This window comes from Onychostruthus taczanowskii, unplaced genomic scaffold (genome assembly GCF_017590055.1).
Source record: "Onychostruthus taczanowskii isolate IOZ18803 unplaced genomic scaffold, ASM1759005v1 scaffold10, whole genome shotgun sequence".
In the NCBI taxonomy this organism is placed as follows: Eukaryota; Metazoa; Chordata; class Aves; order Passeriformes; family Passeridae; genus Onychostruthus; species Onychostruthus taczanowskii.
The window spans coordinates 3900340-3916186 of NW_024496526.1; the positions used below are offsets into that span (position 1 = coordinate 3900340).

The 15847-nt window shown below is 37.7% G+C and overlaps 1 protein-coding gene across 1 annotated transcript in view; it reads right to left on the reverse strand.

The window, feature by feature from the left end:
- XRCC5 (X-ray repair cross complementing 5) overlaps positions 1-15847 on the reverse strand; it is a 50166-nt gene that overhangs the window by 21137 nt on the left and 13182 nt on the right. Inside the window, exons 8-14 of the mRNA XM_041409221.1 lie at positions 15150-15288; positions 12991-13103; positions 9555-9617; positions 8744-8881; positions 8011-8101; positions 6655-6782; positions 2397-2593 (exon numbers count right to left, since the gene is read on the reverse strand). Of these exons, the coding sequence (XP_041265155.1) occupies positions 2397-2593; positions 6655-6782; positions 8011-8101; positions 8744-8881; positions 9555-9617; positions 12991-13103; positions 15150-15288 (869 nt within the window). The remainder of the gene's footprint in view (positions 1-2396; positions 2594-6654; positions 6783-8010; positions 8102-8743; positions 8882-9554; positions 9618-12990; positions 13104-15149; positions 15289-15847) is intronic.

Sequence of the window (15847 nt, forward strand, 5' to 3'; positions counted from 1 at the left end):
ATTTAAAACACCCACTTCTACATTAATATAGAAGCCTTTCATATCCTACAAAGCTGGATGAGATAACAGCCTCTCCACAGCCAACCTAAGAAGGAAGAAGTAAAATGTCTTCTATATTACTGGATTTTTTTAAAAAACTACACAGATCTTAAGCAAAAGTGATACAAATGAATACTGAAATCTCTATTAAGATATCATGCCTACAATTATGCTGCTTTAGTCCTATTAGACCTCAATTAAAAGAGAATAATGTGGTAAATATGATGCCAGAAGATACAAATCAGTTTTAGAAAACAAAAATAATGGTTAAGACATCTTTTAAAGAACTTTTTTTCCAAATACTTAAGTGCAAACTATATCTTAGTATTAATAAGTTGAATCTCATAGAACCATAGCATTTAGAACCACAAAATGGTTTGTGTTGGAAGGAACCTTAAAGATCACCCACTTCCTACACCCCTGCCATGGGCAGGGACACCTCCCACTGAACCAGGCTGCCCGAAGGCCCATCCAGCCTGGCCTTGAACACTGCCAGGAAGGAACACCCACACCTCCCTGGGCAACCTGTGCAAGTGCCTCTGTTATTTAATATTTTCCTTCATCATTGTTGCAGAGTGAAGCACTTTTCTTTATCTAGTGAATAAATCTCAGCTTTTACCCAAACACAAAACATACAGTTAAGACTGCTGTTGTAGCAATGATAAAATACTACCAGTCCCATTCATTACTACAGCAACACTATTTTTCTGCAATTTTAAAGAAAATCTTAACTATCATTCATTCTTCTTTGCATAGTTGAGTCTGTATCCTTTCACTTCCTTTACAGCTTTTTTTTTTAAAAATCATTTTAATGCCCAACATCAATTTCTATCTAAATTTCTTTTACACCTTCTTTTATCACCCCTCTAAAGGAAACCAGTTTTTAAACAAAATAGATTTCCTTCTTGCTTGTCAGATGCTTTTGGGAAGATATATTTTAAAGCAACTAACACTAATGGGTCACTGCTTTTTGTTTAAATTCTCTCTCTAGCTTGTTTGAGCCAAATTTTTTGCCTTTTATTTCTAAAATGGCTCTACTACATTTTAAGATATACATATAAATGTACATATGTACATAAACCCAGAGAAACTGCGGCATGGAGTAAGGAAAAGAGAATTTCACCAGTATGAATTCACAGACACACCAAGGCAACAGCAACACACTGAAATGAGCAACAACAACAAAAAAGCCAGGTATTTCCCAGTCTGTAGAGAGGAATGTGGTCATTAGTCTCGAGCAGCAAAGTGAGGAGTCCTGTGCCATGTCTTCCCAAAGACAAGATGCTGAGGAGGCTCTACCCAACCCAGAGGAAAGGACTGAGCTTAGCAAGAGCTCAAAACATCTCAAAGACATCATTCCTAGTGCTGAAAGGACTGAACCAAAAATGACAAAATGAAGGGAGAAGGAGCCAACTGAGAACACTCCAACATCTCAGTGACCCACTAGTTATATTGTAGATTTCAATAAATTAATTTCTCAGAAGCAGATTTTGTTTATGCAAATTGATTTGGCTGGGGTGACAGTACAACTGCAGTATCAATTTAGCATTTATTCTTCCTATCTGCATCACAAATAAACTAAACACAGTATATTCTTTAACAACAAAAATACCCTGACTTAAAACTGTTCAAACAATAGCTGTTTCAGGAAGAGTCTATACCAGCTTGATTTTTTTGGAGATAACCACATTAATTGCACAGCAGATAATAATGAAACTGCTTTTCTTTTGATATTCAAAATGAAAGCTAGACAATTACCTAAATCAAGCATGCTGAGAAGGAAGGCTCAACTTTATGGCTAGTTTAAAGCACCATGGCACTTCTTCTAAACTAAATTAGACCCCTGTTACTGTTATTTGAACTATTTTATAACCACCTCTAGGACAAACTGTCTGACCAGGAGACAAGAAGCAATGCAACAGGTTGCTCAGAAAGGATGCACAAACCCTGAAGGTTTTCAAGGCCAGACTGTATGAATCCCAATTACAGGTGGTCTTTGAGCAACAGGTTGACCAAGAAGCCCCCAGTGGTCCATTCCAATCTGATGGATTTTGTGATTCTGTGACAGCAAATACAGACATGAGGAGCTTGCATGAGTAGGTACAGGCTCCCCAGACGTGAGGAACTTACTGGTTCCTAGTGAATCTTACACTGCAACAGTATGACCACCACTATTCACAAAACACTCCAGACATTCTGTGGCACCACAATATTCTCTATCCATCAGCATTTTTTCCAGTGTGTAACTCATTGATTTTCTGTTCAAAAGATTCTGAGCCTGCTTCATCCAGCAAAAACAACCTGAAGTGTAAAAAAAAAAAAGTTTCAAAAAAATCCATAATACATCTCTAACGTACTTGTCTTTGAAGATGTCTTGTGCAGTCTTCTCCTCTTTTTTCTTGCCAACTTCCTTTAGGGGGAAAAGTGCTTTTACTCTTTCCAGGGGACCCTGACATCTTTCTCTTACCACACAAGGCATATCCAGCATTTCTAGAAGGTGCTGCTCTATTGGTGGCAGTGGCTTATCAGAGTGAAAAGCCTTGTGCTGCAAACACTGCAAGAAACAAAAACACTCTGAGCAAAGTAGAACTTTCAATTATATTAAAAACTTTGAATGTAATGCCTGTACACCATATGGTAACTGCAAAACATCTTCCATGTTAAACATACTACCTTTGTGTTGCTGAAAAATATTCTGTCTCACAATGGAGTGAAAGTATATGATCAACAAAGTTTAAGGAGATTATTAATGATATTAAACAAGAATACTGATGCAGATGAGTGTTCCCACACTCACTGGAATGAGTTCTATGAAAATTATTAGAAAAATCCCAGGAATGAAACAGTCATCTGCAACTGTTCATATTTTTAGCTTCACTCTACCTTTAAAAAGCAGTTCTCTTACAAAACAGTCCCACAGGAGAGATTTCTATACACTTCAAAATTAAGTTAATGAGATCTATCCCAACCACACATTCCAGTTATTGTAACAGTTTAATGTCAGTCAAAGAAAATATTTCTTCTTGGTCAATTAAACTCAGTATAGATACAGGAGGACTGTTCACAAGCTTAAGAGAATGCAAACAGAAGAGAGAATATTAAATGTGCACAGGTGAGGCACAGAATATATGTATGTTTGGAATCTAGCTTTGAAAGGAGTAGGGAATGGGGGCCTGACAGATGCACAAAGCTGGAACAGATGGTGAGAGCTACAGAGAAGGATTTCTCACCCAAGTGTAGAGTCAGTGCACACAGCCACAGAGTCAAGCAGACGGGGAGACATGAGGTTAATGAGGCAGGCTACAGAAATTCCATGGAGGGTTTTGAAAACAAAGTAAATATCTTTACAATTTTGTGAAGTGGGAGATAGCAGTAAAGAGGTATGTGCATTTACAAATACACACACAGACACAGTGCATGCACACAAACACATCAAAGCATGTGATATACAAAGGGGACAAATTTTTTTCCATGCCTATTGTACTGGGTGCATTAGACACCCATGTGAAGGTACCTGCTCAGTAAACTAGAAATACAGCAGAGATTTGCTCCCCTCTTGACTGTCAGACATGACATTAATTTAAAAAACAAAATCAAAGCAAATAAAAGCTCCTATTCATACTGGAAATCTGCCAATACAGAAAATCTAGACAATATGTGACACATCAATACCAATATGTTTTCAGGCTGCCATTAAGATTCCAGTCCATATTAGAACATACTGCCAAAAGGAGGCAGTTGTGCAAGGCTACTGATTTGGAAACACTTGTAATGATTTCAGGCACAATTATTTTGAAAGAGAGTAAAAATGTTGCTGGAAGCTGCAGTAATGGCTCTTGTGATAAAAAAAAAAAAAATTGAATTAAATTCATAAAGCAAAAAATCCTAAGTCCCCAGTTATGCCTGTGTGTTTCAGGCTTTTGTAACTGACATCTTAATGTGTGCAGCTGCAGGAGCTGAGCAGACTGAGCGGCCACAGCATCCACTTGTACCTGTTTTTAAAGTAGATGACTACATCTGAAACCTGAGATGGCAGGTACTGTCAAAACTCAGGTGCTAAATGGAGACTAAGTTAAACAGACAACCTGGAGCCTCTAAACCAACACATCCCTAAACCAACCTTGCTTCCCCCCTTCCTTCTGTGTCCAGCAAGAATCACTCCTACCCTCACAGCTAGAAGAAACCCACACTGCCACTGCCTTGCAGAGTCACTGTTGCATTCATGCATGCTGTCACCAAGGCACTAGCTCCTCACTGCTCTCCCCAATTTCTTACATTTCCACTTCTAGAGACACAGCCAGCTTTCAGGAACAGGGGCCATACCAAGATACTGGTCAACGGATGTAATGAACTGGGCTTCACACCATTAATTTTGTGATAAGCAGTGACATATATGCACCAACAGACCAACAGGTCCATCTCTCTACAGAATCACCATTGTTGAGCAATTTATTTGGCTAACAAATAAAATGTACTGCATTCCGTCAATGTCTTAGGTGCTTCAAATCCCTGAACTTAAGATGGATAATTTAAACAATAATGTTGGAAGTTTACCACTACAAAAGCTGCAGAAGTTCACCTAGTTTTTTCTGGAAGCAAGGAATAAAAGTTTAAAGTCTGGATATAGGATATTCCTGATCTTCCACTCTAGCAAGCACTAACAACTACTTCTCACCCACTCTGTCATTTCCTGATGCCTACCACTACTTCCAGAGATATAATTTAGCTTGATGTTTTTGTTTAAATTCTGGCTCTTGTCACTTATCATTCTTCATGAGGCAACAAAGCAAGGAAATTAAGTAGGAGTTCATCCTTTTCTTCAGAGTTATTTTTCAAAACCATTTATAGGTTCTATTCAGCCCAATCCACTTACTTGGCTACAGTAAAAAATGATGCAGAATTTTTCTTCACAGTTCTTAAGGAACCAGCAGTGCCATTTTGCCTAAGAGCAAAATACTGAGAACCTGGAACATCTTTGCAGCAAAGGAGAGATCAACTTACACAGATTAATAGCAATTTTGTAATCAGACAAACAGATGGGGCTGTGTGTGGCCAAAAGAAAGCACTAAGGGGACTGACAGTTTAGTGCTTTCTGAACAGCAAGAACAGCATACAAATTGTATCCTACCCATACATTCACTCAATAAATGCTTTTTCTACCAGTAACATTGGACCTTACAAAATCCTATTATCCTCTATGGAAATTGGCAAGTTACTCAGTTACTCTCTTCCAGCAGCAATTGACTAAAGTGCTGGAACACTACCATCACACACTGTTTCAGAAGACAAATAGCACACCTAAAAAAAAAAAAATCTTTCACCAGTAGGTGACATCCACTAAACTAAAAGAATGCAAAACTCTATCTAGCAATATAACAGAGGAAATTATATCCCCCAAGTACTTCATTTACAAGCAATGCCCAAGTTTTGTAATATTCAAGCTTAACAGCCCTTCCTAAAATAAGAGTTGTGCAGAGGTCAGTTCATTTTAAGTTCCTGCCCTGCAATAACCTCCAAGTGATCAAATCTTGCACTCAGTTACACACTGTCTTGTCAATATGACTGGCAGAATTTGATGAGACCTCTGAGTTCTTCAGATGTCAATCAGAGTAGGGTTGAAGACAGTGGGCTTACATGTGCTCCTGAAACACACATTGACCTTCAGGTCCTTTGGTTATTTTAACAACACTAAGGAAGCAAGGTTTTGGGAAGCTAGGGTAAATTTTCTTAATTTAAAAAAACATCTTCCTACTTGTAAACCGAAATAAATCATGTGGAATTGCTGAGATATGAACATGATTGCTATAATACCATTTTTGGTCAATTTTCAGAGCAGAGTCACAAATTCAGTATATCTCCATGGATCTGTGTACAGTACAATTCTGCAGTTGCTTAAATTGCAACATAATTTTCTTTATTTTTGAATTTGCTGCGTCGTTTTTTTAAACACTTGTATTCCAATGCATAATTAAGTCTCTCATCCTCACAGTTGCAATGAAAATCTTCGTGATATGAAAGGAATGCAAATCAAAATGGAGACAGCTTGATATAATAACTGCAGGAAGTGTGAACTGTTCTGCTGGCTCGTGAAGTGCATCAGCTTAGACACCCCAACAGAACATTTTAAATGTCAACAACGTTAATAACCATTTATTACTGATCCAGTTCACCTCAGACTGACCTGGTTTGGAACACTGCTAGATGCAACACTGCACAGAAAAGTGATGGGACACAGAAAGAGAAGCTGAAGATATCCCAAATTTTCAGCCAATTTTTCTCTTTCTCCAAAAGCCGAAGACTGAATCTACGTCCACAATACAGTGTTCAGAGGCAAGTTTTAACTTGCCTAGTCTATGTGCCTGTGAATATCACTGATGCTGTTGTAGACACCTCAGCACAGGTATAATTCCCTTGCTTCCTGGAAACTAGAAATTTTCAAGATAAATCTATGTCAGGGACAACACAGAAATCACTGGTTACCACGTACTTTAATGACAGAGATTTATATCTGCATTTGCACAATGTAGAGCTTTCCAACGTGAATCAAAGAAAGACAGAAAGGTGAAAAGGCTTAAGAAAAAAAGTTTTTAAAAAATACCATATAGTTCATCTCACCTGATATAATCTTTGAAAATGAGGGTTTGGAATTTTGCTGGGCTTAAATAGGTCCTCAAAAGTTTCTCCATCTTCATGAACCAAATTCATAGAATCAATCAGTGAGTCAACAGCAGATAACTGATCCACTAAGGCAGCAATTACATACAAAGGAAGATTAAATACATTTGCAGATGGATGGATTTCTTGAAACCATTTATAAATGAAGATTCGCTTCACAATGCAAGATTTTCACCAAGTCATGACATGCCACAGAATACACTGCAGCTATGGATGTGCCAATAAAGAATATGGATAATGGACACAATAATAAATCCCTGCTTTATTTAAGGTGTAAAATCATAAAGCCTTTTTCTTTTCCCCCAAGACCTCAATTATTGCTGCCTTTCTGCTTTAGCTTTTCTTCTTTTTTCAAAATGTTTTCATTTGCAACAGAAGGTTTATAGGCCACTTAGAAAATAAGGAGAACAGTTGGTTTGCAAAACTAAATGGCATAATATAAATTTTTCAATTTATGATTGCAAATTAACACAGTTCACAACAGCCAGCTACTGATTTGGTAAGACAGGTTTTAGATTTGTTATCAAACTGATGGTTACAGGCAAAAAACCAGAAACTGCTATAGAAACAAACCAGCATGCTAAGTATACCCTGATGTGCAGGTGCCCATTCAATGCATCTCATAACAAATGAAAGAAGCAGGAGTGGATTTTAAACTACATCCACTTAAGAGTCATTGCTGTGCAAAACTCTCAGAACAGCAAGTCAAGTTTTGTGTAGCTGCATGTTCTCCAAAGATGCCATCCATCTCAGCCTGGACACCAATAAGCACAAGCTTTAGTAAGACTCCACAGAAAATACTGTCTTTGCCTTTGTACGTTATATTAACAGGCCATACTGCAAATGGCTACAGGACCAGCTTTGCACCAACAGAGCAGCTGCCTCTGTTCTAATTCTAGCTAGCTAATCACACACTGTAGATCCCACAAGGTTTGGCCATTTACTCACACAAATGAGTTCAAAGATCAAAGGATACAGAGGACTAATCGCAGCTCTCGATCACAGGATCCTGTGAGACTCACAGTGCCGTAACCTGAGCTAGAAGTCATTTAACAGGACAGCTGAAACACTGCCTGCAAACTTAGGTCTGCTCAGCCTGCACCTGAAGTGCCAAAGCTTTAATACACATTTACACTTCAAGATGACATCACCATGATGGATGCCCAAATACCTGGGTGTCTTCCTAAGCCAAAATAACAACAGAACTTATGCTTTCATTGGTGAGCCAGATATTCTAACTCTTTCAGAGCATCTTAGAGGACAACAAGCAGATGACTTGACCAGCAAATCTCTTACCTGTAGGAAGGCATTTTTTACTGTTTTTCAAGGATGAAAATACATATTGTCTTAGGTCTTCCATATAGGGTAGCTGCACATAGATGAGACACTGTGCAAGAGGAAAGAAAAAACAACTGAGCCTGAAGGAAAAAAAAACCTGTATTCCCAGAGTGCCATATCAGGGCAATATAAAACCTAAGAAAAATCTGAAGATATAATGTTTGTGCACATCAAAACACTTAAAAGATTTACAGAGCAACACAATTTGAATTGGAATAAAACACAGCATTATATCTTATAGTGATGGCTACACTCAATTTTTTTGCTTGTGGAATAAAGACCTCCCCACCCATCTGATCCCTTTTTCTCGTGCAGAGTTCCAATTATCCATGCTTTAAATATCCAATATATTGGCGCTTTGGGAGATTTTATCACAGCTTACTGTATTCCAAAGTCAAAAGCTGGATTTGGTTTTTTTAACGTTTCTCTGCCTCATTTTTTCTTTATTCAATTACCTCCTCCAGTTCATACCACCCTAAATAATTCCTCTCCATCTTTTATGTTTATTCCCTTCAAAAGTCTGAAGATTGTTGTGTCCGCCCCCACCTCCATCACTGCTCAGCCATGCTATACATATTTAGCTCTTTCAATAGTCTCTCGTAAGAAAGATCAGGGGAAACATATGCTGCAAAAGTTCTGACATACTGTGTTGCTTCTGGGTCTCTCTGCAGAAGGGTAGGAGAAGAATTACCTCATATGCATCCTTGATATACGGAAAAGCTACTCCAATTTGTGGATAGCATCTTCTATCATAAGCATAGCGCACTACAGCCACCACTTTCAACTCATCCAATGCACGAACAAGTGCAGAAAAAGCAACTGCTGCATTCTGGAGGGAAAAAAGAAGTCTAAAAAATCATGCAAGATCTTAATCATGAAATACCTCTCTCACAGGGAATTCAACAGCATTGATTTAGTCAAGACTAGTTTCCATATCAGCTATAACTTTAACACATCTCTCTTTAAGCATTTTTTCATGTTCATAAATCAAAGAAGCAGAAAGGTCAAATCTCATCATGATAGTGGATCCACTCAATGCTGAGCTAACTTTAGATTCAGCACATTCCACCTTTTTCACCAGGTGTGAAGAACTCTCAGAGATTTTGCACAAGATAGCGAAAGGGAAGAAAGTCCCTTAAAGGAACATATTAGAGTTTCACAGTGTGCTTTTTACCTCCAGTGCTTTGAAGGTCTGTTCTAAATAACACAGTGACAGGGCACACTGTTGCTCTGCATGAGAATCAACTTCAGCACCAATTTCAGTTTTCTCATAACCTTGCTCAAACATAGTATCTACAAGTTTTTCATTATTCATGAGATACTGTATTCATTTGGGGATTAATCCAACCTCTTTTTAACCTACTGGGAAATAAGACATTTCTGTAAGCTGCATTAGAAGTATTTATTAACACAGAAAGACAGGACAATCTCAAGCATCACTACTAGTCTCTTTTTTGTTCTGCAGCAAAATATGTTTAGCATTAAACTGCAGTTGACCTTACCTCATCACCTTTTGCTGCAAAGACCTTCAGAGCTTGGTTGCCCATGTAGTAATGCCTCCGGATCTACAAATTCAAATGGTCAAGAGTTAGCCTGACCTACAGAAAAGGTCACTAATACAACTAGACCAATTAAATTACAAAACAACTACCATTACTCAAGTCAGAAGTCACCAAATTTAATTACAGCGCATAAAGGTTAAAGCCCTGTATTTGTCTTATATCTCCATTTATCACTTAATGAATATTCAGTCATATTGGCTAGGATATTCTCATAGCTTCCTAGTGATGGGCAGGAACAAAAAACAGTGCTACTGGCAGCTGTAACGACTCTGAATTATACTTCAGTAATTCAAGTCATTGTGGAAAACTACAGTAGTTAATGCAAGACCTAAACCTAACCATTACCATATCTAGGCTATTAAATTTTCCTAGCAAAGATACATCAAAAAGGAGCCGCAAAAAGTCGCATCCTTAATTAATAAAGCTACTGCAACACCAACCCAGCAAAGAAGCACTTCTGTTAGCAGAGTTTATTCTATTCATGAACATGGCTGAATCTAAAAAAAACAATCTACTCCTTTCCTCAAGAAGTATCACTGGAATAGTTGGAGCTACAGCAGCTCACACACACACAGAAAGCCTGCAATCATAGAAGACCGGTCACAAAGATCACACTACTATGGACACTGATTAAAATAACCTCTCTTTGTTAAAGAAAAAACTCTTTGAATTACAGTCACAGAACTAACTTCATTATATCTTTGATTTTTCATTCATTCATTTAACCTTTTTATTTTATCTTCTTTATTTAGCAAATTACCATAAGGCTGTTGAAGTCAGTGACAACCTGCACCAGAGCAGATCTCTTTACTGTATTACAGCACGATTCTTCAGCTCAGATTATTCTACCTGCAATCCTTCTTTCCTGTTCTGTCTCTAAATGCTCAGGAAATTTTACATTCAGTACAGTATACGTAACCAGATGTGTATATCACTACACCTTTTTTTGTTTGCAAAAGGAATTGTCCCTTTTTACTATTTTCAGGTATTATTTCTTGATTTACATGGCATGGCTTATAAATTAAAAATCAAAGTCTAAGCGGCCTCTGATCTTCTTTCCTGAGGGATGTGAACAACTCAGGAAAAGAATATAAGGTGGTTCTATTCCTCATTTAATTATGTATTTGGAGCTGTTCCAGTTTTTCTAGTCAATAATGAATCATCTTTCCATCGAAGTTTTTTAAAGAAACAATTTAATATAAAACATACATTTGAATAGTGTCAGTTTTATCATTCCAAACAATAAAATTTAGGAAGCAAAACTTAAGATAACACATGGGTCTTGAAAATTCCAGCTGTTGTTAAAAACTTCCTGATATCATTATCTATTCACTGTAATTTTAATCCTGCAAGCATGCCTCAATAATTTTATTCCACTGAGGGCATGTGCAGCTACTACTGGGCATAACTACTCACACTCCTGGCTACAGGACCAAAGCACACTTTAAGATATAATTTCTGTTTGTTATGAAATCCAGAGACATGAGAAGTACATAATAAAAACTAATTAAAAGCAATATTTGGTACATTGAACAGTTTTAAATTATTGTTGTTAATTATTTTATGCATATTTTTGTGACTCAAAAATATTCCTAAAATTAACTGTAACCCTACAATTATTAACTATGTATTTGAAGTATTACCACACTATCTGACCAAAAACGGGAAAATAAAAATCCACGTGAAATAACATTTTGCTCACAGGAACAATACATTCCTCATCTGCTTTCCTCTTAGTTTCCATTTTCAAATAAAGTCAGTCTAAGTCGAAACAGGAGGCCAACCTCCAGCATAAGAAAACTCTGCACACAGTGAAATACATCTTGCAGAACTAAATGACAATAGTAAGACTCAGCTGGAGGCTAATAATGTATGGGGAGATCCAAGAAATTGTCTCATTGGAACACAGGATTCAGACACATTTCACTTATTAGATCCAGTTTCTGGCACAGGAGGTAGCACTCCCTAACACCTCTCTGGCCCTGGCCAATTTAGGGCACATAAGCTCAAGCATGAGATATTTCCTTGATCAATCACTTGCAGCGCACAAGCTCCCATATTACTCAACAACAAGTGTGAAAGTCCTCAGGGAGCAACCAGGTTACAGTTTCTAGTTGGGCTGGCTTCTCCTTTCAGTAAATAACATAACTTCCTGGCTCCTCAGTGCTTATGTTTTGGAACACTGCACTGCGGTAGTCTAATGACACACCTAACAATGTGCACGAGGTCTCTGTGACACCTGTACTGTAAAGTAAGAAGATGTTTAGTTACATCCATTTGGGAGTAAGCTCCCACAGATGCTTCCTATTTCAGTAGCATATTTCCTTCATTCTAAAGGTGATGATGCCTTAGCCTTTATCAAGAGTCCTTTGTTCAGTGAGAGATTTCTAATAGCAGGAGGGCTGGGAGCTCTCAGAAGTGAAGGTATAGAACTGTCCTATGATTTAATTTCAGTTTTGACTGGTGAAGAGGAATGGGTGTGGGTAACTCCAAGATGAGTAAAGTTTCAGTCAGAAACTTTTTCAGAGAAAAAAGACGGGGCACAGCTTAACATTCACAGCATTACTTGGCACTCACATCTCTGTACTCTCTCCTCATGTGTCCTTCTTCAAGGACAGTTTTGTTAAGCCTGCGCCTAAGGCCTTACTAATGCTTAAGTCCTGGATTTTCTGAAGGAAATCACCTTGTGCTGGGTAACTTTTATTAAAGTACTTGCTCAAAGTAAGTTTCTTACAACTGTCAGGGACAACAAACACCAAAGCCAATACCACAAGTAGAGTAAGTGCATCACAAACACTGCGCATCTCATGGAAATATGGAGAGTTTTTGAATTATGCTACCTTTGTCTAGGAAGTCTTCCCTACATTTAAGTTTTGTCACAATAGAAAGAAGAGACCAGTCATGGTTCATAAACTAATCCTTATGGAATTGAGAATGAACGGAGTCAGTTCAGGCTTGCTTTAAAATCACTTTAATGTTGAGGCAGAAGCTTCTTTTAAGAAGCAGCCATACTCTTGGCTGGACAAAGCCCAGAAAGGCTGCTGTCTGAGCTAAACAGAAGACAGACTATTAAAGTCTGTGAGATGCAATGAGACCACAGTACCTCTGTCTCCTCTTAGCAGAGATCTGACTTCACTGACTCTGGCTTCACTTGAGGGACCAGTGGCCACATTTATGCGCTTCTCTCCTTCACAAGACCATATATTGCTTACATGTACTACAATCAGCAAATAAGTCACCCCTGCATACCTGAGTAGGGATGCCCCATTCCCAATACTGAAACCCAATACAACACCATGACTTTACTGAATTCAAACCAAGATCAATTGTCTTGAATAACCCAGAAAGCTGAATAGGAAGACATTTAGTATCGCACCTGAGAGGATCTAGTGAATCCCAAGACAGAAAAACACTTTCCTTCTGTTTTGTATTTCATTTGTTCTTCATCTTCCTTGGAAAAAGGAACTATATCACTCCCATACCGAAAACCTGGAGAACAAGAGAAGAGCATCTGGTAAGCATATGGGCCTACAATTTTAACACTGAAATTAGCTCTCTGAATATTTTAACAATGCATTCATGGCCCACAGCTACGTTCCACACATGCTCATCAAATTACTTTCCCTGTTAGCAAAAAAAACCCAAGCACCCATAGACACATTTTGTACTTCACGAACAGCAGTTGCACTCCTTGTACATCATTTTATGTAACACAAGTACTCTCAGAGAGCAGGAAAGAAAATAAGGGAACATCTTGCCTAACAAAGTTACGCTCACAGAATAGATTTAAGCAAATCAGAATAGATTTCAGCAAAGAGATTGCAACACTCTCTGTAAACATAATACAAGCAACCTCAAACATACCACAAATCATACCACACGAGGTGACACCAGAAGAAATTCAGAAAATAAAATGTGCTAACAGTAGAAGCAAGGTTTACAATGGAAAACCAAAACACTCTTGTATGCATAACTGGTCTTTTTATATATTTCTGTATTTTACTTCCCATGCCATACATTACAAGTATATGTCCACAAAATAGGAAGCTGTAACTTCTTAAGAGGCATTATCTGCTCCAACTGCTTATTCTCTTATCTCAGCTTCCAATACCCTCCCTGTAATGTCATCACTTTATTATGTTGCCACAGACTAAGGATGATATCCTCAGGTGTGAAGAAAGCAGAACGTAACAGAGATAAATCCCTGTATATGAAATACCTATAAGCAGATATATTTTTCTACAAACTGAAAAGCAAACACACAGAATGAAAGAAATTTCAGTATGGGCTCTGCAAATACAAAATATTGTCTAATTATGACATTTCTCAAAAGATTCACAAAAGTCCAGGAGACATCAGTAGCTCTTTTAGCATTAGAAATACCACACCAATGTCAGGGAAATCTTTTCTCTCTTTTGTTCACACTGAACTGCTCACCACTTCTTTTTACTAGTATCCCACAACTACTTACTAACTTAAGCAGTCAGAAGATTAGCTGAGAATAGTCACAAACCCTTCAAAATGCATTCTCTGTAAGAAGTGTTTTGTTTTTTTTTTTACACAGTTTTGAAGTTGTAAAACATAACTAGACCATCTTTTAACCACTTTTTTTCTTAAAGAAGGTTACATTGTCATTGGGACTTTATCTGATACTGCTATGAAACACCTATGAATGTAAAATTGAAATAGATTAAATTTAAAAATACAGATTATTCTAATTTTCAATTTATGTTATTCATCTGACAGCACTCTTTACACTGTTATCTGAATAGTTCTCTTCTTTATAGTTAATATACTTGCCCTACTTGTGTGGGATTGAAACAGCAAAGGAAAGGAAAAAAACCAGTAACAAAATACATCTATACAATCACAAAAAAATGAAACACATTTACTTAATTCAATTTTTAAAAGTAAGTAGGCTATTTCCTGCTGTTTCTGGGGCCTGTAGTCTTCTAAGAAAATTAATCTGCTCAGAAAGAAGCTGCAGGTCATAAAAAGTATGTTGCATACCACTACTTCAGATTGATCCTGTTAGAGTACAGCAAAGCTAGTACTCCTGAACACTAAACCCTCCTTTGATGGCTTCATCTTTCCAAGTGCAGAATAACTAGAGCAGTTGCTCATCTACAAAAAAGCAGCACTAAGAAAGCATTGACGTTATCAGTACAACTGAAGATCTAAAAATGGAAGAGTGGTAGCAGAACTACTCACTACAGAACTGAGGTATGGCCTGCCACAGCACGTAGTTCAGAGAGCTGTAGTGCCTTCTAAGCTCCACCTGTTCTTCTTCTTCTTCTTCTTGTTAGTTCTATTATCATTATTCCCATTGTCATTATTATTCCTATTATTATTGCTACTACTGGCAAAGTAAGATTTTTCAAAATATGTGAAAACAAAGAATCTCATGTAACAGTCTCTGTGTTCCACCAGCCTACAGGGCTCACATTCTAAAACCACTAAGGGGCCCTTAGATGACCTAAGAGTCCAAGCCATTATCTTCCCTTTGTCATCAGGGTGCACATAAAGATGTCGTACCTTGAATAGTATCATCTTTCTGAACCTCTGTCTCATCATCATCATTCAAGCAGTAAACAGTTTCTTTTTGCACATCCTCTTTTCTGAGGGTTTTAGCATCCACAATTGCCCAAAGTTTTTTCACCCTCTCTTCTGTGACCTTGGTATCAAAATTCAAAGAAAAGGAATGTTTAACACTTCAATGGGATCCAGAGTACTACCAGAACACACAAAAAATCCTTAGCCTGAGTGCAGCATTGTTTTGCCAATAAAGAACTAATAAAGACTGCCAAATAATGCATCTTTGGCTGCCACCATAGTGCTTTCAGCATTGCTTCATCTGAATGAGACCTAACACATGGAGTGTAGCACATTGACAGCACACCTGTCCTGCTTATTCATTAAACCTGTAGGTTAAGCCATTCGTGGAAGTCTTTGAGTCACAGGATACCATGTAACTTGCTTGCTATGCAATTTACTACCTCCAACTGTACAAATACTTTTGACAAAGCATTAAGGAATATGTTAAAGATACAGTAAGACTCAACGTTCACTCAGTTTGCTTGGCCAAGTTTTCCATCAGGCTTACTACACTACAGGATAAAAATACCTTATATCACTGCAACTTCCCCAAAAGGCAAAAAGATCCCAGTTGCATTATGGGACTTGGAAGGGGAATAAGTATTTAAAATGAGTGAATGTTTCCCAACTACAGGGAA